The sequence below is a fragment of the Ursus arctos genome, unplaced genomic scaffold (genome assembly GCF_023065955.2).
Source record: "Ursus arctos isolate Adak ecotype North America unplaced genomic scaffold, UrsArc2.0 scaffold_17, whole genome shotgun sequence".
Taxonomy (NCBI): domain Eukaryota; kingdom Metazoa; phylum Chordata; class Mammalia; order Carnivora; family Ursidae; genus Ursus; species Ursus arctos.
In genome coordinates, this window is record NW_026622841.1 from 8,630,181 (window position 1) to 8,657,087 (window position 26,907).

The 26,907-nt window shown below is 34.1% G+C and overlaps 1 protein-coding gene across 17 annotated transcripts in view; it reads right to left on the reverse strand.

Annotated features, from left to right (window-relative positions):
* The window catches only part of CCDC102B (coiled-coil domain containing 102B), a 229,234-nt gene that overhangs the window by 88,148 nt on the left and 114,179 nt on the right, over positions 1-26,907 (reverse strand). For all 17 annotated transcript variants that reach the window (XM_057313347.1, XM_057313342.1, XM_048218486.2 and 14 more), the window contains 3 exons: positions 15,432-16,044; positions 13,929-14,149; positions 2,445-2,553 (listed from right to left, as the gene is read on the reverse strand). In XM_057313347.1, the coding sequence (XP_057169330.1) occupies positions 2,445-2,553; positions 13,929-14,149; positions 15,432-16,044 (943 nt within the window). The remainder of the gene's footprint in view (positions 1-2,444; positions 2,554-13,928; positions 14,150-15,431; positions 16,045-26,907) is intronic.

Consider the following 26,907-nt stretch of genomic DNA (forward strand, 5'->3'; position numbering starts at 1 on the left):
GTCAATCAAATGAATAGAAACTTTGAATATTTTCCACTTATAATTACTCTACAATGCCATTTCTAAATGTACCATAAAATTCTTCTTGCTCTAATCTATTATAAAACAATTAAACAAAGTATACATAAAAATTATGTGACAAAGTATTTTTATTTATTCAGTTTTTAAATATTTTCAAATACTCCACAATAGCTTATAAAATAATTTAAACATATGTGCATATCGCATCTCTTCCAAAAGGCTTTAAAGTTTATTAGAAATTCCCTTTTTAGGGGTAGAGTTATTTTAAGAAGTAATCTCATATAAATAATTCAAACAATGTTTTTTCTTTATCTCTGTTAAAATTAACTTTCCACTATCTACAGTAAAACTTTTTTATTCATTGTCACTTTGTAAAATTTTTTTATTCATTGTCACTTCCACTCAATGTTGAAATTTGTAGTTCACTAAACTGAAACATGTGCTCAAAGTCTAAATAGTTGAACAAATTTCTCACAGCTATGTTGAGGTTTTCTCCTGTTCCAAAATCCCTATAATTTTATCCAGTAAAAGGATCACATATGTACTAATATAGATTTCTGTATGTATTTTACACTGTAAAATGCTACATTGGTTTTATTTTTTCTCATCTATAAAGCTTTGTTAAAGTAGACATGTTCCCACTTAATATCCAAAATATCATCCTTGAATATAAAACTTTAAACATTCTAAAGTATACATATCTCTTTGTAAACCAACTCAAAACTATGCCTTTTCTCAAAAACAGTCGTTACACAAATGTTAAATTACTTGAATAAACAGCAGTAAGAAACTAACATTATTAAGTCTGCACTGTCCACTAGTGGCAAGAGATAGCAAATGCACATTTATTTTAAAATATAATTTAAAACCCATTCTATCTTCAATATTAGCTTTCTCAGTCAAATTTAGAGCCCATTATATAATAAGGACAAATACACATACACTCTAAACATATATGATTTTTGTATTCTGAACTATTTTTCTCGTATCACATTAATTTACTGTCCTTGTTCACACTCAGAGACATCATGTTCAGTTAGATACCTGTGAATATAAATACTATGAATCCGTATATCAATGCACCTGTATGAGTACACACACGTACACTATATACACATACCAAGCTGGAAACAAAACAACTCTGACATCCTCACATGAATCTATAAAGGAGAGGTAAACTTTATGTGGCTTGTTAGCTTTAATTATTTAATATACCCCTCATTGAGAAATGTTCTCAAACTAACTGTCTGTGGCTCTCACTGAAATTACCTTTTGTTAATAAATGATTTTTCAGCAGGAGACATGTGTTTAATAATATTAGGAAAAGCTCTCCCTCATTTTAAATCAGGAGTCCACTGTGTTAACACAGCCGACTCTTCGTGAACCAGTGCGTGATCATTACTCTGAGGCCTCAGAACGCCCGCCTAGGACTCAGAAGTCAGGCGAATGCTGGCAACTAAGGTTCCTCATGTGATTTCAGCAAACTTAAGTTAATGACTCTAAACTTTACCACTTGCTGGAAACAAACCTGAAGCAACATTAATACAAGATTTCATAAGCGAAGAGAAATATTGCTTACCACCTTTTTTTTTTTAAACAACGGATGGAATAGTGTTTTTGATTAAGGCACAACTACGTACTTGACTTAGATACTCACCTTCTTTAGACAGCTGGTCAGCACACATATGCTTTATATGCATGGATATATATGTGTGTGTGTATAATGTATAATACATAATATATAATTAATGTAATACATATATAAACAAACACACATATATACACACAAAACTAAATGTGGAATCATTTGAAGCATTTGGCTTGTCATCATTTTGTCAGGATTTTTCTTTTCTTTGCTCATTATTCTATCCCACATGCTTACCTGGCACAAAGCTTTGGTACACACAAGATGTGCAAATAATATTGTCTTAACAATGATTATTAATAAATCATTGAAATGGGAAAGGTTCATGACAGCATTTTATTGATGAAAATGCAAAGGAACAGTATGAAGGCAAGTGGGGCTGATCTTGAATAACCCGTAAAGCCTATAAGAAAAGAACCTAGGTGCACTTGCGATATATTGGTATTTCCAGACTGCTACCTAAAGTAAGAAGATAGAATTGTTTACTGTAAGTGCTAGGATATAACAGCCTCTTTAGCAGTCCACTCACATGTGCCTGGAATGGATAGTTAATTGTGTCACGTTGAAACCATTAAAATATGTGTTACTTAGAACAAGATTTCTTAGGGGTTGAGTTTGAGTTCCCATAGACATATGAGTTAAAATAACCCTCTGATGGAGGAAATTCAATTTTTTAACTTTTCCTCTTGTCTATGGAGCTTTCTGCCCATGAGGCTACACATCTGACCAGAGAGAACGGTCAGCTTCACTTCCTCCTCTTCACTGTGTGCGTCCATACCTCTTTCAGACGGTTTGGCTTTGATTCTCTCAGTTCTTCGTATTTCCATTTCCACACAGACAAAGCTGACTCTAGTCGTTCTATTTCTTTTTCCAAAGATGAGCGCATTCTAAATAAAGAATTAAAATCAAAATAGATTTACAATATAAAAATAATTTTAGGAACACATTCAACTTTTGATTTCCTCTTTTCCTTATTTTTATACTTGTATATGACCATTGTAATCACAGAAAAACTTTTCTAGCTTATAAAAATTACAAATATTGAATAAAACTTGGTTTAATTTGTTATTCTGTCAATTAGAGTTAGAGTAGGTTAAACATATTTTTTTTTATTTTATTACGTTATGTTAGTTGGTTAAACATATTTAATTTGGCTTTGCCAGTATAAAAATATTTGACTTTCTACCTGCTTTCTCCTGTATTATTCATGCATTTCTCTCATTCTCTTATTCATATTGTTTCCTTATATAGGAGGATATATATATATATATTTCTAATTTTAACATGGCTTTTATCCAACTTCATACTGTGACTATACATGAATGAAGAATCCTTTGATACGAAAGAGAATCCCAAAGAGTCCATAATAATTTAAAAAATCAATAATTCACTGAGGATATAAAAATACTTTTAAAAAAATTTGCAATTTTGTTTTAATGAAGCAATTTTACTGGGATCTTTATTTAAAATAATTGAAATTAATTTATCCATTTGTACAACAAATGACAGAGGTAGGATTGAAATCTGGTCCTTTAATATTTCAACTATTGAATTTTTTTTTGTATGCCCATATGTCTATCAGAATGAGTCACTGAAAATAATTGTTTACTTCTGGTTGTGATTAGCATATATCGACCTTTGCAGATGGCCAATCCTCATCCGTCTGGTGTATCAGATTAGCAAAAAACGCTCCATCTCTTCTTTACTTCCATCGACAGAATTGCTTTCCCTAACCCTTGCTTCTAGGCTTTGACAATGGGATATTAGCAGACATGACAGACCCAGATGTCTGAAAAGAATCTGTGTGGTTGGGCTTCCTCTCTTAAGTCTCAGTCATCACTGTGAAAAGAGTTTTCCCGAGGAATTGATGTCCCCAAAGAAAAACATAAAGTAGATCTGAGCCCAACCTTACTATGGAGACAAGCCCAGCGGGCCCACCTTTTTTGTATCCATATGGGCAAAATAAATAATTGTTTTAGGCCACTGAATTTTATGGGGTGTGTGTGTGTGTGTGTGTTGTTCTGCTGTGTTTTTTTTCAGCAAAAGATAACTGACATAGAAAATGATTCTTAAAAGGGGGATGCTACAGGAAAAACGGTGATAAAACATAAGCAGCTGGAAAAATGGTGATATGTGTTATTTAGCAGTGAAACATGATGAAATCATCACTTGCAGTTTTTTAGAAAATGGAAAATGTGCCTAACATCAGCAATGGAATGCTAGTGGGCACCATGTGGCTGAGCCTTCAAAGTGTTTATGCAACTGGTTTTACCTTCTTGTATTTTGGCCACAGCAATGAGAACTACATAGCGATGCAGACTCGCTGCTCCCAGTGGGAGTATGAGACGGGATCATAACCGGTCTTTCCTGCAGAGCCCAGTCTACATCAGTCAGCCTTTAGTTGGCTCACAGACTCCAGCTGAATATAGTCTGATTGTTTTCTACCACTGAGATTTTGTGGTTGTTAGTTACAACCTTATTGTAATTATAATTAACCAATACACACACTTGGGTCTATTTTAGTTATAAGGTCATTAGAAGGATCTTAGAAACATATTCACAGATCCAGAAAATGTACCCAGAATCAAAATTCAATGCCATTTACATATTTATGAGAAATATGAATCTTCCACACAGCGATACTATGAAAATAATTTAAAATAGAATTAGGTCATAAATATATTAGTTTAATCCAATCAATGGATAAATAGCTTATTAAAAAGTTATATAATTATATTTGCATGAACCAAGCCATAGAACTGAAGAGAACATGTGAGAATTAGTTAGGGTTTAACATGAGGAGACTCAGGTTGCAAAAACACCAGCACCATTTATGACTATAATTTTGAATCCCTTATTAACAGCAAATATATTAAAATTAACAAACAAAAAGGCTTCATATAAAAGTCTGTGTCCTATGAACACTGCCTATGAATGTTTATAGCTCCAGATTAACAACCTCAGCCCAAAATCCTGGTAGATAAGCAGACCTAGGCAGCTAATGACACCCAAGTTACTTACTAAGATATTATTTTTATCCTTAGTGACTATGTTTGGGATTTCAAGAAGAATGGGATGAAATATAGAAATAATGAAGAAATTCCCAAATACTAATATTTGTTGTCACACTTAAACAGAATATGTAAAAGTCATAATACATTAAAATATGTTACATTTTGGCATTTGGATAATTTTAATGTTTTTGGATGATAAGGCATATTTGAATATTTAAAAGAAATTGAGTATTGACTTAGACTTGTAAATTTCAGTTGCAAAATATAAGAAAATTTCATTAAGTTTGTAACTTCATCAGAATGTTTAAGAATCACCATATTTATAATTTTAATTTACTAGTGTTGCATGAGAAGAACATGGGAATCTTTTTTTGTCAGGGATTAAAAATTTTAAAAAGGAAAAGGAATATAGTAAATTAATAAAGTGATTTTATTAAAGGATATTAATTAACTACATTTGTGTAATTTAAGCACACATTGACAATTTTTCTCAAAATTTATCAGTAAAAAAATATAAAAATTTACTTGAAAATTTGAGAAAAGTCTACATTTTAAAATTTCCAAATTCAAAATCATACATGTTCAGAAATCACTATCAGGTTTTTTTAATTTTTTTTGTTATATTATGTTAGCTATCAGTTTTTAACATTGCACTTTAATAAATCAAATGATAATGTTAGAAAAACCTCACATTAACGTAAAAATGATTTATTATTATTGTAGAATCAAGGTTGATCCTCAAAAATGTCATCAAAAAGTACTGGGGTTTTTTATAAGAGGTTCAAGAAAAGCACTTTATATACTAATTAAACTTTTAATCTTAGTTATAGAGAAACATAGATGTATTCTAAAGATATAATTATATTTATATTACACCTAGACTTAGAATAAGTAGTCAAAGCCAGCTTATGAAATAAAAATAACATAATTTTGCCCAAGTATATTAAAGTGAAAGAGATTCCTATTCCTTATTTAAGGCAAATTAGTAATATTTAAAATATTTAAATTTAAAATTTAAAATATTCAAGTATGCAACTTCAATACAATAACTAATATTTTTACTTCACTGAAATAAAATTATGTATTTTTATCATGTAAAATGGTACAATTTAGTCAGAGAAGGGAAAGGACAGACAATTCATAAACACATATTTAGTGGTAATGTGATACTCGGATATTTTTAGTATGGCTTCATAAAAAAAAATGTTATGACTCTATGCAAGCAAGCACTGAGGACATAAGGATATTGCACACTTAAATTTATACAGCAGAGGGCACTCTTTAAATTCTTAATTTCTGGCCTAATCAATTTATATTTTAGAGGGATTTTCAAAATCGAATAATTATCCAGTTAAATTTATAACTGAAATTTATATTATCATATCATTTGAACTACAACTAGGCAAAGGAAAAAAAACCCTAATTTTACTCTAAATAATACTGCATATTTTATGCACTTCTTTTAAAAAATAAGGTTCACCAAAAATGTAGTATTTTTAATATGATGATATAAACTTTTAAAGCTCTAATTGCTAAAATATATAAAATTTGCAGAACTAAAAGATAAGGTGTGAACCAAAATGATTTTTATGGAAAGATATTATATTTCTATGCAATCTTTTGATACTTTGTTAACTATCATGATCCCATAATAATTGAACATAAAACTTGGACAAATATATAGGCAGGAAAATTAACCAAAGTATTTTTCAGGGATGAAAATTCCTGAAACATTAATATATGGGGACAAAATTAATCATTTTTTAACTATTTCATTGTATAATAGCTAAGAAGTATTTTCTTAAAGGTCTATTAATGTCAAATACTTTTGCCAGACAAAAACAAATTAATCTAGATATCAATTTTTCTATTAGTTCAAATTGTAGAGTTAGTATCAAACTATAAATAATAAATCTTTATAAATATGTTTTAATTAGCAACATATTTGTCACTTTGTGATTCTACTCCCAACATTTACAATTACACCTTTGAGCATTTTCAGCATCTTTCAGCAAATAGCCAAACCCATATATAGTTAATTTAATTAGAAAAGAGATGAATTTAAAGAATACTATAAAGATCAGAGATGTTTGGAAGGATCAGAGACCAAGACTCAAAGGCAATCTCGCCAGGAACAAAGGACTACTCTCATGACACAGAGCTGATCCTATGAAGACCTCACTGCCTGTTGCCTATACACTTTCTTGGTGTCAGTTATGTGTCTGACAAGTAAACGTTCCAAATTAGCCAATTTAAGTAGTAAAGGATATTAATAGCTCAAAGAATCTTTTCAAGGAGATTCTGGGAAGATCCAGAGAAGCAAATGGGGAGCCTGCACAGCCAGGAGTACCAAAGATGATGCCACAGCAATCTTCCCATCAGCATTTCACTGCAGCCACCATTTAGGTCCAGACCTCACAGCATGACCTCAGTACCACCAACTCCAGACATGGCGATTCTTCCACTAGAGACCAGAGACCACTGCTGCCCCTGGGATCAAGACGTAGCTTGAAACAAAACAAAACAGCCTTTTTCCTCACCAGGATGGATTCTGGGTGCTCTCTTTTTCTTGGAGCATTAGCTTCTGCTAAAAAGTCTAGGGGGCTACATCTGAAGAGATGTTCCCATGTCAAGTGTCTGCACCTTAACTACAAGAGAAACTCAAGTTGAGACTTCCTAGCAATTTTGTAGTCTATGCAGAGAAACAGACTCCATCTCCTTAGGAAGGGGATTGCCCAAACACAAAAGATACTATATAGTAAAAAACAATTGCAAAAATACACAAAAGTGATTTGAAATGGATTAAATAGAAGACTGAAACCATAAAACTTCTAGAAGAAAACTTAAGGAAGAAACTCCTGGATATTGGTATTGGCAATAATTTTTAGAAATCGACGCCAAAAGCACAGGCAACAAAAGCAAAAATAAATAAGTGGAAGTACAAACCAAAAAGCTTCTGCACAGGTAAAGAAACAATCAACAAAATGGAAAGACAACCTATGGAATGGAGAAAATATTTGGAAACCATATATCTGATAAGGGGTTAATATACAAAATATATAAGGAACCCATACAGCTCAACAGCAAAAACAAAACAAAACAAAGGCAAAAAAGCCCCCAAACAAAAACAATTAATGAGCAAGGTAAACAGTTTTCCAAGAAGACATACGAATGGCTATGTATACGAATAGGTGCTTAACATCAATAATCATCAGAGAAAAACAACCAAAACCTCAGTGAGGTATCACCTCACCATTTTAGAATGGCTATTATCAAGAAGACAACCGATAACAAATGTTGGTAAGAGTGTAGTTAAGATGACATTGTTGAAGGGAATGTAAATTGGTGCAGCCACTATGGAAACAGATATGCAGGTTCCTCCAAAAATTAAAAACAGAACTGTCATACGATCCAGCGATCCCCCTTCCAGGTACACAGCCCAAGTATCTCCTCATGTTCATTGCAGCATTCCTCACAGAAGCCAAGATACAGAAGCAATCTAATTGTCCATCTACAAATGAATAGATACAGAAATGTGAGGTGTGTGCATGTGTGTGTATGTACATATGCAGGACATTACACTGAGTGAAAGAAGCCAGACACAGAACGACAAATACTATATCATTCCATTTATATGCAGAATCTTAAAAAGTTGAACTCATAGTAACAGAGAGTGGAATGCTGAGTGCCAGGAGGTGGGAAGTGGGAGAGTTAGGACACATCAGTCAAAGGGTACAAACTTTCAGTTATAGAGTAAGTAAGTTCTGGGAATCTAACGTACAGCATGATGACTACGGCTGACAGTACCATACTGTATACTTGAAATTTGCTAAGAGGGTAGATCATAAGTGGTCTCACCACCACACAAATTATTAATGGTGTTAAGTGATGGATGTATTAATTAGGTTGATTGTGGTAATCACTTCACAGGGTATACCAAAACATCACATGTGCTTGTCGGGCTGAGGACGGGTGACGCATGGAACGGCTGAATCACTATGCTGTACAACGGCACCTAATGCGACACTATATGTTAACTAACTGAAATGAAAATAAAAACTTTAAAGAAACCACCCCAAACCCATCACATTGTACAACTTAAATATACACAAATTTTATTTCTCAGTTATACTTCAATAAAGCTAGAAAAATAAATACATATGTATAAAGGAATACAAACCATAAATCACTTTTTTAAAAAGGCAAAGGTTTACCACATATCCCATTAGTAATAGTGAATAAATAAGTAGGCCTTACTGTCTAACCCTTAATAATATTACATTAAATAATATTAACTAGATTTGCATGCCCATTTGTTCATTGTGTTCATTGAGAAATATATATATTCCCGTCAAGATTTTAAGTCTCATTTTATCGAGAAAAAACACACCATTTAATGAAGCAAAGCAAAATAACTGAAGCAAACTACTTTTCTTCTATAGAAAATAAACTAAGAAATACCATCTAGAGGGGAGGATTAAAGCTCTGCTTCAATGACATTTTCTAAGGGATACAGGTGCCATCTGCAGCTTAATCTGAGAACTGGTTCCAAATGGTAAAATATTTTACCTCCTCTTAAGATCTGACATGGCCAAAGCCCCTCTCCCTAAATGTCCAGGTACAGCTAGCTCTGTAAGAGGATCAGATTCCCCTCCTCACCTCACCTTTTCCACTGGGAAGTCTTTATCTAAGAGATCAAAAATATATAAATTCTCAATACACAAGGAACTTCTAGATACTGGATAATTATTTTCATAAAACTGAACAGCACTCAGAATACAAATAATGTAATAAAGTTCTTGTTTTTGATAAGGAGGCTCTCATCAGTAAAAATGGTGGAAAGGATCCCCTGAGTTCTCTTGGCTGATTCCTGTGCTCTAGTCAGGAGAATTTTCCCACGAGCTGGGAACATAGAAAAAATTACATTCACATGTTCTCAACTCTGGCCCATCCACTTGCTGAGATTCCAGGAGGACGAATTTAAAAAGTTAGACAGATTTATTGCAACAGTATATACTATATCCTTGGGAAACATTCTCTTGTGATAGAAAAAAGGCTTTGTGATTGCCTCGTATGGACCGCGTGCTGATGTTGATTCACAGACATATAACACCCACGGGACTGTTTATTAAAGAGAAGAGTGAGGAGACAAAGTGGAATCAGAGGTCTCCTTTCCCTCTTATTTTCTAGCCCATGGTTTATATATTGAAGTCCCAGCGAACTGGAGAATTTACTTACTATAGGGATTGTTAATTTATTCCCAGGGAGTCAAATATAATGTGCGTGTATGCGTGTCTGAGTGGGAGTGTAGAGATACACATGTGTATCATTAAAACTGGCACCTCGGGGAGTTTATATGTAGTAACGAAGAGCTTCATACGTTTCTACTATGTATGAATGTCAGGGAAGTAACACTGTGAGTGGGTGTGAGAGAAGTCTATAACCACTAAAAAGTTAAATCCTTCAAGAAATAAAACACAGAGGTTAGAACTTGACTGCGACTTATAATTCCAGATGAAATTAATTTTTAATATGGGTACAGGCTTAAAAATTACTTCAGTTTTTTTCTCCTTCCTACTGATGTCGATTACTTATATTTGGAATTTATACTTGATGGTAGAATACAAATATTTATTATATACACAGGAATATTATTACAATCTATTGTATTGTGATTGTATTGTCACAATCAATTCATATGGCGAGGTATAGACAATGCATCTGATAAAGGGAATTAGTGGTGGGAATAAATTTCAGAGGAACTAATGAGAAATTTCTGGCTAACAGATAAAGAATGGTATATAAAGGGCTTAGACTACCTGTGAAAGGTTTGTGTGCATGTTATCACTAATCCATTTAAACCAGAAATATTGAAACCATCATAGAACATATAATTATATTCATACTTATTTTCCCCCATTTTTTTCCTGCCCATTAAGAGTCTTATAACTAAAGAGATGGAAAAAATAATCATTTTCAGATTGGGGGACCATATTTTAAAGTGTATCAAATATTCCACATAATGCCAGTAATTGTTTAAGGTGATCATGTAGAAATAGCAAAAAATTCATACTGAGTAATTCACACTAGTAGTTAGTCACTTTCCCAGACATTATTCATGTTTGATCCTTACAAGAATACAGTGAAGAAGGCAGAAGTGATGCTATATGACTTTGAGACAAGGTCATTAAAATGCTATATATTTCTCTTTGTGCCCTTAAGATGTTCACTTTCAACCAAGCCACTACGCTGTGAGGAATCGAAGCGGCCACATGGATAGGACACCTGCAGGTGTTCGGACTAGGACTCCAGGGGAGAAACAAGATCAATCACCAGATACGAGAGTAAGTGAGGAGGCTTCAGATGATTCTGGCCCCCAGCCTTCAAGTCATCTCCAGCCTTGAGACATCCCAGATGAAGCCACACGTAGTGAGAGATGAGTTGTCCATGCTCAAGTTTCATGAACAGAATAAATTGGTGACTGTTGTTTCAACACTAACCACTGTGTGGGAAGTTTTGTTATAAAACTAGACAACTGTAATATAGGTACCACTCTCCATATTTTTACAAAGGAGACAACAGCACAGTCTTGGCTAACCCAGTATCATGTAGCTGAGTATGTCAGAACCAAGAATATCTAGGTCATTTAGTCTCAAGTCTAGTGCTCTTTGCTCTATACCACAAATGATCAATGAATAAAGCAAGTTTTTCTGCAATCAATAACTCACAAATTTTGAATTGTCCCTTATAAATATTAACATATTTTTCATTTTTATTGACTCACTGAAGTCTACTAATGCTGTAAAAATTAGAAAATCCACTGGCTATTCTAGCCATATGCATTAGTGATTCAAATATAATTAAGGTGAATCTGCCAGAGATGATGGGAACAAGGTTATAATAAAAGAATGATAGAAACTAAAAACTAACAAGTTATAAATTACTCTTCAAAATTCAAAAATTGACTTGTTTTGTCATTGTTTCTGGAGATTTCCTCTGATCCTTTCTTGTCTTTGTCACTTTTAGTCTCTCCTTTACACTCAAGAGTCCCCTTTAATATTTCTTGCAGGGCTGGTTTAGTAGTCATGAGCTGCTTTAGTTTTTGTCTGGGAAGCTCTGTCTCTCCTCCTATTCTGAATGATAGCCTTGCTGGATAGAGTATTCTTGGCTGCAGATTCTTCCCATCAGCACTTTGAATGTATCATGCCACTCCCTTCCGGCTTGCCAAGTTTGTTGAGAAATCTCCAGCTAGCCTTATGGGTTTTCCCTTGTAAGTTAAGGACTTTTTTTGTCTTGCTGCTTTTAATATTTTTTCATCACTATATCTTGCAAATGTAATTACAATATGTCTTGGTGTTGGCCTGCTTTTATTGATTTTCATGGAAGTTCTCTATGCCTCCTGGATCTGGATGACTGTTTCCTTCCCGAGATTAGGGAAGTTTTCTGCTATTATTTCTTGAAATAAATTTTCTGCTCCATTTTCTTTCTCTTCTTCTGGGACTCCAATAATATGAATATTACTACATTTGATAGAGTCACTGATTTCCTAAGTCTATTCTTATGTTGTATAATTCCTCTTTCTTTCTTTTGTTCAGCTTTATTATTTTACATTATTTTGTCTTTTAGGTCGCTAATTCATTCCTCTGCTTTTCCCAGCCTGTTGTTTGTTGCATCAAGCCTGTTTCCAATCTCATTTATTACATTCTTCATCTCTGATTCTTTTTTAACTCTTCTATCTCTGTTGTAAGGGTCCAAATGGCAATAAATACATATCTATCAATAATTACTTTCAATGTAAATGGAATAAACCCTCCAATCAAAAGACACAGGGTGTCAGTCAGAATAGATTTAAAAAAAACAAAAAAACAAGACCCATCTATATGCTGCCTATAAGACAGTCATTTTGGACCTAAATACACCTGCAGATTGAAAGTGAGGTGATGGAGAAATATTTATCATGCAAATAGATGTCAAAAGAAATTCAGAGTAGCAGTACTTACATTGGACAAACTAGAATTTTTTGTTCTTGTAATGTTTTTGTACTGCTTTGGAATCAGGGGAGTAATGGCCTCATGGAATGATTTTTGAATAAACTTCCTCTATTTCATTATTTGTAAGATTTTGATAAAATTGTCATTAATTATTTTTTTAAAATGTTTGGTAGAATTCACCAATGAAACCATGTGGTCTTTGGCTTTTCTGTGTTGGGAGATTTTTGATTCCTAATTCAACTTTCATTCTTATTGGTCTAAGAAGATTTCCTACTTCTTGGATTCAAGATTCATGATTCAATCTTGGTAACCTGTGCATTTTTAGGAATTATCTGGGTTTTTGTTTCCCCTAAGTTTGTTTATGGTAACATGTTATCACACTCTGTATTTCTGTGGTTATCTGTTGTATTACTTTCTCTATTTCTCATTTTGGTTTTTGAGTCTTCTCTCTTTTTTCTTAGTTATTGTAGTTAAAACATTGCCAATTTTGTTTTTTTTTCTGTTTTGTTTTATCTTGTTTTGTTTTGTTTTGAAAAACTGGTCGCTACTTTCAATGTATGTTTATTCTGGTCTCTATTTTATTTAATTCTGATTTTTCTTTGTTATTTTCTTCCTCTACTAAATTTCAGCTAAGTCCCTTCTTTTTCTAGTTCCTTGTGGTGTATTAAGTTGTTTATTTGAACTTTTTTCTTAATACAAGAATTTTAACATAAATTTCACTCCAACATCTGCTTTTGCTGCATCCCACAGATCTGAGAATATCATGTTTTCTTTTTCTTATGTTTTGAGACATATTTTGATTTGCTGTTGGATTTCCTATTTGGCCCACTGCCTGTGCAGTAGTGTGTTATTTAATATTTGCATATTAAATATTTCATATTTTAAACATTCAAAAAATGAATATGCATCAAACTCATTTTTAAATATTAGTACTTAATGACTAATACAAATACATTATCAAATGGCCTTCTTGCTAGACTTAACTTCAGTAAGTTTGAAAATCAGACTTGGGGGGCGCCTGGGTGGCACAGCGGTTAGGCGTCTGCCTTTGGCTCAGGGCGTGATCCCGGCGTTGTGGGATCGAGCCCCACGTCAGGCTCCTCTGCTAGGAGCCTGCTTCTTCCTCTCCCACTCCCCCTGCTTGTGTTCCCTCTCTCGCTGGCTGTCTCTATCTCTGTCAAATAAATAAAATCTTTAAAAAAAAAAGAAAAAAAAGAAAATCAGACTTGGTTAAGGGAGACAATGATTAGCACTTACTCTCTTTCTTTCCATAAAATTTTTTGGAACTCATCCAGGTGCACCTGCAAAGCTGAAATTTCAGGCACTTCATTCTGCAGAGGCCGGTTTATTGCTTGCAGTCTTAATGTAGATTTCAGTGTACAGTTTTCAGAACCACCATTCTTGAATGAATCAGGACAGTTAAGATTGAGTTTCATCTCTTCATTCAATCTTAACTGGTCAAGAATCAAACCTTCCTCCTGAACAGAAAAAAAATATAAAACAATTATTGTTAATTTCATAAATCTAGTGCAGAAAAATCAAGAAGAAAACATTTTTGGAAGAAAATAAATGTTATGATTCAGCATCAAGTTCCTATTTTCATTTCTTTATCAGTCTGTAAGAGGTACATGACTGAACTTTAACTTGCATTCCTCAAGCTTTTTTTTTTCTTGTAGGTTCTACATTATAGTGAAATACATTTCTGTCTTTGAAATTTTTTCATTTACAGTGGAATCTACGTTATATCTACCATAAGTCCCATACATCATAGAAAGGCTTAAAATTTTAGATGGAATTATAGAAGAGTAAGATATTATGTTTTATATTTTTAGAGGTGAAATTAAATAGAAAGGAATAACAGTATAAACTGATATTATTTAAAGAGATAAAATGAATTCCTAAAGTTTCTGAAAGTATGTTCCATGGGTTGTTGACAGTATATACCAGGTTAAAAAATGGATAAATAAGGTTATGAATTGCTATATAAAATAAAGTTTTTAAAAAGTTTATTTTGTACAGAATTCTCAAAAACATCAAGATTCCAAGAATATCAAGAAATTCCAAGGGTGGATAATGTGAAGCATTCCATAAAGGTATTTACCTATGGTACCCATTTTGCAGGAATTAATTGTAAGGCCAAAGTCCCAAACCTTAGGAAATGTTTAAATTACAGCATGAATAATTTATTATTACTGTAATAACTAGGGTAAATAGAGAGAAATCTAAATATTTTATTTTCACATAAAAAAATTGCTGGGTTAATTTTTCTTAAAACTATTACTAAGATCAGTAATATGGGCTGCTGAATTGTGTCTCATCCAAAAACTGATATGTTGAAGTCTTACCCTGCCCCCAATGCCTTAGAATGATACTATATTTCGTATAGGGTCTTTAAAGAGGTCATTAAGTTAAAATGAGGTCATGACTGTGGGCCTAGAGATAGTTTCTTTACAAGGAAATTTAGAGATAAGCACACACAGAGAAAAGATGATGTGAAAACACGGGAGAAGATGGCCAAGGAGAGTTCTCTGAAGAAACCAAACCTGCCAACACCTTGATCTCTCACTTCTAGCCTCTAGAACTATGAGAAAATAAATTTGTTGCTGAAGCTACCCAGTCTGTGGTACCTAGTTATGGCAGCCCAAGCAAACAAATGTAGTCACTACTGGGTTTGTCATCTTCCCTTTCCTCCCCATTACTGTATACAGCATTCAAATATGCTCATAATCTCTGGATTCCTCTGCCGAGATTTTTTCTTACCTTACTATCTATGTTGTCCTCTGTAGGAAATTCTCTTTTCACCAGACACTCTCTGATAGACTTACATGTTTGTGAAACAATTTGAAACTGGTCTCCTCGTGCAGAGGGCACTTCTATGAAACTAGGATGCTTCAGGTCCTGGGTAGTTTCTAACACCTTTTGATGCGGCAAACTTTGTTTCTTTTTCAATGTACTCAATTCTTTCATTGTCATTTCTAATTTTATTCTGAGCTGTCTTCCCTCCTCCCTGGCGCTATTCCTTTCGGCCCGAACTTTGCTCCACTTTTCTCTCCAATTGGCAGTGCAGTCTGACCACCACCGCATGGTCTTCTCCATCTGGGCAGCTCTGGCCTTGACTTCTTCAAGTTCCCGCAGGCGAAGCTCTTCACAAATACTCCACTCATTGGTGTTGCAAGAGTGTGCACAGAAGTTGTGAGTGCCATGTGATTGCAGCCCCTGAAGTGGCAAACAGGAATGACAAGTGTCCCTGGGGGGGGAAGTGGGTGCTACCATGTCACAAGGTGGTTTTATTGATGACTGCTGCATCTGGAAGATTTGTGTTTCCTCAATTAACTGATGGATGGAATCTAAATTCATATTTATCTTTTCAGGTCTAAGAAAAGACAGAGAACATAATTAACATTTGAGTTTCCCTTGCAGTTATAAGAACAAGATCTACATTTAAAAAAAGAACGTTGATGAAAACAATGTATCTTTCAATATTGCACATTTTCCTTTCCACTGTAACTAAAAATATGGAAGAACTTATGCATTTGTAATTATCTTCAAAAAAACAAATAGCTCATATTAAATTTTGCCAAATGAATACACATAAAAATATAAAGATGCATTTGGGGGTAGCATATGACATGAATAATTCATTTTAACAAATCCAATTCTTTTTAGGTTATATTTACTGTAATATATATTGTCCATTAACTACTCGGTGATCCTCTTTTCCCTGCTAACTCAAGTACAACCTATTTAAGTGGAAGGCAGAATCTATTGATCTCTGGGAGGATAAACCCCTATTCTAATCCCAGGGGCTAAATCCTAATTGGTCTAACTCTTCCACGATGGCCTCCATTTCACTGACCATTCACTAGTCTCAAGACAGCATAGGAACTGGTTCTGGCTGAGAGTTCAGGGGAAATCTGCTGGGATTTCCAGTAGTGTGTTATTTAATATTTGCATATTAAATATTTAATATTTTAAACATTCAAAAAATGAATATGCATCAAACTCATTTTTAAATATTAGTACTTAATGACTAATACAAATACATTATCAAATGTATTTGATACATTTATCCTGTTTAAAAAACATGGAAAAAATCACAAGATGAGAAACTTTTCTTCTGCTTTCTTCCTGCCTAAACCAAGACATGATTCTGGAAGAAGGCAAGTATAACAGCCACCTTATAATATTTAAAATGGTGGAACAGAAAGAAGAAAAGAGCTGATTTAATGATTGAGCTGCGGCATGAAATCTAGACTGCGTACCTCTGGTTTTCTTGCCATGTGAGAATGATTACCTAACTTTGTTTAAGGCGTGATTGTTGAGTTTTGTCACTTGTAGTCAAAATGACATCAGACTGATACATGAATTATTTTCATCCCATGGTTAATATTATGATAAATTCTAAAAAAACATTATGAATAAGACCTGGTTTTTGTCTTAAAGATTTTGTAGTTCAGTGGATGAGACAAGCACATAAAAATTAAAAATACATATTCACAATGTAAAATATATTTATTTATTGAATCAATCTTTTTTTAGTACATACATGTGTCAAATCAGTGCTAGGTTGCTAGGATATGTAGGAGGTACTACAAGGAGCACTGCTCAAGAAGTGATGAACTGTCTCCTAGAAATGAAGAGGCTTTCCAGCATAGAAACCATCCATTTAATCAACTGAAGGGGTTTCACTATGCTAACAACTTACAAAATAATTTTTTAAGATTTATTTATTTATTTTAGAGAGAAAGAGAGCACAAGCGGGGTAGGGGCAGAGGAAGAAAAAGAGAGAATCCTCAAGCAGAGCCTGGTGTGGGGCTCAACCCAGGACCCTGAGATCATGACCTGAGTCAAAATCAAGAGTCAGCCACTTAACCAACTGAGCCACCCAGGCACCCCCAGAATAAATCTTTATATGCTAACTTACAAAATAAGTCTTTACTGAAAAAAAAAAAAAAACATAATATTAATTGTATATTACTTTCAAGTTGTAAGAAAAAAACACATTTTAACAAGTGTTCTGTAAAGGTGCCAAACCAATTCACTCCTTATTAAAATACTTATAATAATATAGATTCATGGTTGTAATTATTTTTGTTAGCACTGGTATATGTCCAAGCACATTTGAATTAGTGCTGATTTGGAGCAATTGTTTCCTACATTACTTCAATTCAGAGGGCAATGATAATATAGCTGACCAAACTTCTTGGACCATTAGTAAACCGAAACCAATATTAAAAAAGAAAATCAGGAACTCTTAGAAACACACCACATATGTTATGTGTATGTTCACATATCATATATATACAGATATATGTGTGTATATATATATTCATTATTCACAATTTAATGATATTTCTGATATTTCTTTTGGCTAGAATTCCAAAATAAGTCAGAAAACTTATTTTAGCATACTAAATTTAAGTTTATCCTTGCCATTTTTCAAAATAAATCAGTACCATAAAATCATAATGTTCTTTAAAATGTCTCATTAACTTTTATTTCACTATTATTTTGAAGACTCTGTAATTGGATTCTGGTACGTGGAGACCTTGCCTACCAGTTAATTATGTATTTTTTCACATCTGACTAAACAAAACTGAGTTGGGTTTAATCATTCAGTCCTTGAACTTGAATAGTTTTTCCTGTTCTAAAGTGTTTCTCAAGCTAGTGTAAATGGGCATATTGAATCCTTATGTGTGTCTGTTAAAGCACTCATTTTCCCTATACATATGTGCATGCTCCTTGTGTTTTATTTCAATGACTGTGAAAGTATTTGTCAGTGGTTGCAGCACAAAGCCTTTGAGGCATGAGAAAATATTTTAATGCTATTGACTCTTTGGTTTCTTACACTGAATTTTGCATTGTCCTTACCATAAAAAGGAGGGAGGGGGCATAAGAAAACTCTTGAAGGTACTAGATATGTTTATTACTTTGATTATGGTGATGGGCTCACAGGTGCATGTTTATGTTCTAACTCATCAAATTATATACATTAAATATGTGCAATATTTTATATCTACTACACCTCAATAAAGCTATTAAAAATGTTCATACAATCAGGCTACACTGATGACTACAAGTATTTTTAATGTAGTACATAACCAAATAAATGAAATATGATGGGCCTACTCTGTATAAATACTACTACTAAACATTATTTTTCACTAAAGAGAAGTTTAATGTATAAGACATTGAGTTCCAAATGATATTGATTTAAGCTCTGATTCTGTCACTTCCCACATAGATGACCTTGGACAAATTGTATAAATTGCCTTTGACTCATTATACTTATCTGTATGGGGAGACAGAAATATCATTGTACTTCAGTTAGTTCTTGTGACCATCGAATGGAAAAATGCCTGAAGACTGGCTGGCCCAGGATGTCTCTTAGGCAAGGTGATAGTTTTCCTCAGTGCTATACAAGTCACTAGTATGTCACTTTGGACTACTGTATCTTTTTTTTTTTTTTTTCAATTTCTTTTCTCTCTTTTGAAAGAGAGATGTTGTACTTTAAAAACAAGGATAGCAACAGATAAATGAGATTTACCAAAAAGCTCTTCATTTCATGTAATAAAGGTATAATCAATTTCTAAATCATATTCATATTATTCAGTGAAATATTCAGGGCTACTATTATCTCCATCCTAGAGATGACGAAACCAGGGCTTAGGGATCTAATGTAACCAGCCCAAGTCATACACTTAGAAGTGGCTGATCCAGTTTGGGAATTAAGGAAATTTGAATCCAGAGCCACTGTCCCCCCATATCAAAAGCCTACAACTTCAAAATACCTATGTTCAAAATAGTAAGATCATCTTTTAGGTTATTTCAGAAATACATTTGGCAGATTTCCATTTTGGATATGTTTATGCTCCAATATCTCCCACTAAATCACACCACAATTATCAAGTGATCCTGATATTGTGCTTTGAGTGAATTTCATCTCATCATAGCTTAAAGGAACTGCAAGTTTGGGGCTCGTAAATCCCTGCAGCCTCCTCTCTATCACCCTGCTTCCTTGCCCCATGCTTTGGTCACCCTGATGTGTCCATTCCCTGTACAGTCCTCCCCTCATCTTTCTCCTTTGAGCAATCAGATTGCTATGCAAGAGACTCTCCCCTCCCTGCACATGCTCACTTCCCCTTGGTTTCTCGTCCTTCAGGTGTCAGTTAGTGGGACCTATGCTTCACTCTCTTCCATCCCCTACATGCCTCATAACTGAGCAGAAAGTTAACATTGGGCTTCCTCTGTGATAGTGAACAAAATAGACATGGATTCTGCCATCCTGGGACCTTGTTAATAACCCAAAGCAATAAATCAAACTAACAATCACAAATTTTAACTCTCTTTGAAAGAAATAAACAGTCTATTGTGATTCAACACATACCTATAAAGAAGTCTCTCTGAAGTGACAGATGTCTTACGTATTATCTGAAGAATGAGGTGGACCAGAAGTAAAAGCACTTTTGGCAGAAGTTACACTATCAGGGCAAAATCAGATAGGGTCCAAAGGGATTTTTGTTTTATTGTTTATACTTATTGCTTTCCATTAACCTATAGGAAATGAATTCTAAATGAAACCCTTCTTGGATTTTTTTTTCCCTAAGAAACATAGGACTGCTAATGCATACACTGTAATGTTAATAAAAGCCATAAGCAAAGAGTAAATAGATTAATACAGATTTAAAACATAATGCTAACGAACAGTTGTTACTTTAGATATGATGTCATACACTCTGATAAAAAGTGAAAAAGAAAAATCAGTTTTTAATATTCAGGAAAGACACCATACTGTATCTTAAAGTGTGGCCCGTCAAACATGTACATGTGATTAGAATAATAAAGATGTGTATATTGTATGGGTTTAAAGCAGAAAAAAAAAAATTTTTAGGGAAGTTTTGGAAGAGAACACTAAGTAGGAAATACGAGACTCCAGTTGTAACAGGAAGGTAAGCAAACAATTACAGCAAATGGCGAGATCACACCACTGCAGGAAAGCTAAGGTTCTGCCCATGGGTAAGTATCATATTTTAAAAATCCATACACTGTGGCAAATTATACAGGCAGTTATAGTCTATATTTGTTATTGTGAATGTGAGATTTTGGAACCATATAGAGGCAGGAAACACTTGTACAAAAAGGCAACTAAATAATATAAAATAAATTTGTACATTATCTAAAGCTTGGATACTTTTTTCCCCCAAAAGCCTTGTAGTAAAATTATAAGTGAAAACATTTTAGGGGCGCCTGGGTGGCACAGCGGTTAAGCGTCTGCCTTCGGCTCAGGGCGTGATCCTAGCGTTATGGGATCGAGCCCCACATCAGGCTCCTCCGCTATGAGCCTGCTTCTTCCTCTCCCACTTCCCCTGCTTGTGTTCCCTCTCTCGCTGGCTGTCTCTATCTCTGTCGAATAAATAAATAAAATCTTTAAAAAAAATTTTTTTAAAACACATACATTTATGTTTCCTAACAGTCATTATCAAATTATAAATTGCATTATCTGATCAATTAGAAATTTATTTTAAAGAATTTGCATGGAATTCATGATAAGCCCCACTCTTTTCTTAGCGGACTCTTCTTTGCTTCCTAAGTCTTTAACCTCTTACTCTTCCCAGTGTTGTTGAAGCCATATGTGATGCCTTTTCTTTAATCTGGGTTTTCAGTAAAAAATCATTTGAGAAAATAATGTATTTCTTAGATAATGCTCAATAATTAAAAAAAATTAACCCTATTTCTTTAAAAAAATCTATTTCAGAATAATCTCTCCACATCATATCTTGATGTCATTACTATCATTCACAGACAATAGCAATGTCTTCTATGCTTTAAGAAGAAAACAGAAACAAAAACAAACATAAAATTACATTTAAAAAATAAAAACCCATAAAAAAAACTACATTTAAAATAAAAACCTTATAGGTCAGACATAGAAAGTGATTAGTTTTACTTCTTTGGAATATGAATAGAGGGATAAAGAAAGATCCAAAATCCCTAATCCATTTCCATTTTATAAAATGCCAATGTATCATTTGTAATGAAGCTTGGAAAACGAAAATTTCTTTTTTTCTGGCAGGCTGATCATCTTGAAGCTCTTATAATGCTTTGCTGCCAATTACCAATTTAGGTTCAGATCATTTAGAATTTCTTGGCAGATGTAACATAATTTAGCTACTCTTATGTAGAACTTAGGGTATCAATCAGGTTAGAGCAAGTTCTGCTTTAAAATATTCCTGAAATGTCTCACCAGTGAACAAATATTGCGACATAAAGATATAAAATTTTATCTAAGATTTGGGTTTATAGCTTAAATATGTTTCTTCTAACAATATATACAAAACCTATGTTACTTATTACCTATTTGCATGGAAGCCAGACACTTGTTAAATTATTTGGCATTTCCTAATATTTATGTTTAAATTTCAAGGTTTCAGTGAACAAAACCACAAATGATCCCAATTTTCTCATACACTCTAATCCAACTTAATAGCACCAAATGAATAAACCAAAATATCTGTTGAGAACTATGCCAAAAATAAAATCAGTATTAGCTGTGGAACTATAAAGCCCTGTTGAATCTGATTTTCATGTAAAAATAACCTTGCTACTATTTCCAGGTGGCTAACAGAGTGCACGTTTTATTGGAAAGAGCACTGAAAGAATGTGGTCATGTCCATGATGAAGATCCTACCACTTTCTAAAGTTGGACAGGTGACCCTGAATCTGGAATATGCATCACTATGTAAATATCATTTTGTATAATTTCATAAAAATTAAAGAATGTAGAGGACAATGTAGCTATGCCCATAAATATTAGTTAAAAAATAAAAATAAAATCCCAAAGAGCAAATAACAAAATTATGATTATTGTTAATTTATAACATGAAAGTGAATTAACCTATAAAATAATTCCTATCACAGTTCCACAACAAACCAGGTAGTGCTACAAGATAGGGGTTATGCTTTCCATTTTTTGTTATTTAAAAGCTATTTATTTGTTAAAATTATAGATTTAATATTGGATCCATCAACATTTTCCAATATTTATGTCCATTTCAGGGTTTGAAACCACCAACTATTCCAGTTATCCTATGCATTTCCTAAGCAAAATTCCTACATCATTTACCCCATTCACACTTGCTCCTAAAGAATCTATGAAGTTAAGTCAGAAATTCTTCATAGATCTGGTTGCACTTTGCACTGAACAAGAGAAAGCCCTTTCCTGTCAATATGATTCAGTAATACTTTCTCACACCCATTTGATGGAATGTGCATAGCTGCCAACTACTCTGTGTTAGCTGACTAGAAAGTTTTCACAGGCTTAATAACGAAGTTTAGAAAATACAGTCCAACTGATTGTCATATTTACTTTTGAAATGCAGTTATAAAATTTTTTAATAAAAAAATTCTTAAAGTCTGTTTCATTTCCCCAACTGTACATTCTTTACATTAATAATCCAAATTGGCTAAAATGTATCCCACAGCAAAAAGTGAAGAAAAAAACTGGAATCAGAAGCAGAAATGCTATAATGTATGTAGACATTCGTGAGCCATACCTATGCAAAATACTGCTTCATTGACTCTACTTACTAAAGTAAAGCAATATTCAGATAAAAGCATACAAGATATTTTTGTTAAGCTTTATTTCTTATGCATGATTTGGAATTTAATTTTCAGGGTAAAGAGCTATGACCATATTGGTGGCAGAGATTAAAATTCATCCTTTGAATTATAAATTAGATCAAAGAAGTCTTTAAAAAGCTCAACTCCCCCAAATCACAAGATTACTGGTTCATTAAAAGTTACAGAGAAAATCTAGAAGAGATGGAGCAAGGTAATTTTTTTTTTTCTGGATAAAACCAGATTTTAGAAACCCACAATCCAGAGTTCAAGAGGCAATTTGGAAGCCCCAAGATTTGTAGCTATGCCCTGTCAAGGGCTACTGAGGGCCTAGTACCCAAAATATTTGCCAGAGTAATCTTCAGAAGTTTCAAATATACCCCCCAAGAAGTTGTGTAAGGTTGTCATCCTTGTCTTTTTTTTTTTTTTAGATTTTACTCATTTATTTGAGAGAGAGAAAGCGTGCACATATGAGTAGCCAGGGATAGGGAAGAACAGCAGAGGCAGAGAGAGAAGCAGGCTCCCCGCTGAGCAGGGAGCCCAACGGGATGCAGGGTTGGATCCCAGGACCTGAGCTGAAGGCAGCTGCTTAACCAACTGAGCCACCCAGGAGCCCTGTCATCCTTGTCTTGATGGTCAAGTAAAGCAATGTTTTAAATATAGAAGTCAGTACTTGTTTATTCAGTATAATCATTAGACAGTGCCATGATAAAATACATATAACTTGAAATAAGGAGCAATAGACAATTCTGCAAATAGTTAACTAACATAGTAAAGGTGGTAGATTAGTTTCCTATTGCTGCTGTAGCAAATTATCACAAACTTCATGGCCTAAAGCAACACACATTTATTATCCTACACTTCTGAAGTTCAGATGCCCAAAATAAATCTCACTGGGCTAAAATCGAAGTGTGGGCAGGGCTGGTTTCTTCTAGAGACTCTAAGGGGAGGATCATTTTCTGGCCCTTTTCAGCTCCCAGACGCCCCTTGCATTCCTTGGCTTATGGCCACTTCATTAGACCACTCCAACTCTTTATTCCCTTCCTCATATCCCCTACTGCCAATGTTGATTTTCCTCTCTTCTCCTTTAAGGATCATTGCAATTATATTGAACTCGTCCAGATAATCCAGTATAATCTCCACATCTCGAAATGCTTAACTTAACCACACCTGTAAAATCTCTTTTACCATATGAGGTAACATATTACAGGCTCCAGATATTAAGATGTGGACATCTCTGGGTGGCGAGGGACATTGTTCAGCCTACACCAGTGATATAGTAAAAAAGAGATTAGACTTTGAAACCACATAAATGTGACTTCAAATTCTTTCCATAATTTGGCTATTTCTTGCTTTGTCATTTACCATTTTATGACCTTAGAAACTTAATTTATGTGAAAGTTTCTTCATCTATTAAATGGGGATATTAATAGCTTTGAGATTGTTGTTTCAAGGGTGTCACATGAATTTTCCCTCTGTATAGGTCATTTCCCTCAGTATACCCTCAGCAACTGACTGCATCATCACCACCCTCTCCATGAAGTAATGCCCCATCTCTCTGCTCCTATGACAAAAGAGACAGTTTATCTCATGTGTTGTTTATTTTCGCTGCTTTCATTTCCTCACATCCCATTCTTTAATCAACCCATTTCAACTGGAAATCTGTACCCTCCGTTTCCCAGAAAACCCACTTGTCAAGATCACAGATGACCTTAATACTGCCAAACTGGATATACATTTTTTACCCTTGCCTAATGTGACCTCAACAATCAATGTTCACAACAATTGAAAATTCCTTGCTCTTTAGACACATTTGTCAAATTTCTTCCTTATCACCACATGCTTCTCATTATTCTGTTACCGCCTCCTCCTCAGCCTCCTTCGTTTCTCCCTGCTGCTCCTCTCTAAATATTAGAGTACAAAGCTTGCTAATATGAAATAGAACATCTTTGCCATTGAATGACAGGTTCTTACCTCCAGTCCTTTAACCTCTTCTGAGCTCCAGACACACAGTAACTCTATACTTCCACTTGGATGTCCAAAGAAATCTCCACTTCAATCTAACACTACAAAATTGCTCTCCTGATGCCCAGCCTGCTGCAAATTTGTTTTCTTTCCATTAACATCCTAGCAAATCGTACCACCACCCGTCCAAAGGCTCAAGTCAAAAACCTAGTTTCTCTCTGACCCACATTTCATCAGCAAGTTCTATTACTTCATTTCTTCAAATGAATTCCTAGATCCATGGGTTTCTTTCCACCTTCACTACCTCTATCCTGTGGAAACCACCACCACCCCTTTCAGCACGTCTACTTCTGAAATGCCTACTAATACTTCTGTCTAGTTGGTATGCAGCAGTCAAAAAATCTTTTCAAAAAATTTAATAAATATACATAACTCTCTCATTACAACGTGCTAATGCCTCTATTACAATCAGATAAAATGAAAATACTTAATCACAGGCTGATGCACATGATCTGCCACCAACCTTACTCCCTGGCCTTGACTCCTGTCTCCCACCCTTTTCTTACCTTCCCTTTTTGCTCTAGTCATGCTGACTTTCTTCCTGTTCTTTGAAGAGGCCAGGTTCATTCCTGCCTTAGGATCTTGTGCATGGAATGCTCTTCCCTCAGATCTTTGGATTCAGATATGTTCCCCTGTTCTGAGTATTTAAATTTTAAGAGGCAGTAAAGGTTCAAGTGAAAAGGATAAAATGCTACCAGTATAAGCACAACCTCCAGATGTAGTAACTCTTTGCATCTGTATAATGTATCTATTTTTAAAATACTTTTAGTGTACATTTTGCATGATGGTTATGGAAATTCTATTAGGTAGGTATGGGTGCCTGGACCAATGTCAGAATGCCTGACTAATCAGTGGCAGAGACAGGACTTCATTCAGATCTTTCATCTCAAAATTCAGAGCTATTACCACTATACCAAATGGTTTCTTTTACAAATGTTCAGGATAAACATCAGCATCCTGACCCAAACACAGCAAACTGTGTGATCTCAATGCCCCTTGATTTATGGAGAGTGAGGCTGTCAAGGAGAAGAATTCAGTTTCAACTCATTAAACCATCCAGAGGGCTACAGAATTTAGTAGCCAATACCACCTTCTTGTGTTTCTTATTAAAAAAAAAAAAAAGTCCAAAGGCCAGAGGACTGGATGCAGAGGAAAGTAATGGTACCAACACTCCATGTTGGTTCTCACATTCTTAGCCTCAGAACAAGATACTCTTTTGGAGTCCATCTTTCCTCTACGAACAAACACTAAATTCCTTGTTCAAAAGAGGGAAATTAAAAAAAAAGTCTCAATACCCTGAAGGTGCCTTCCCAAGTCACCTCAAAAAATATATACCACACATGTGTGCATATATGTATACACATGCATATATATATATATATATATATATATATATATATACACACACACAGTATACACATATATTTTAATAGGGTTGCATATGATTTTAATATTATTATTTAGCAGACTGAGCTAAACTTTGGTGTATATTTAGGAATGTCAGCAGTACTTGCAGAAAATAATTCCTCCATGTCAAATCACTTTTCTCTTGAATCCATTTTTACTACAATTATATGCAGCAAATGAAGACTTG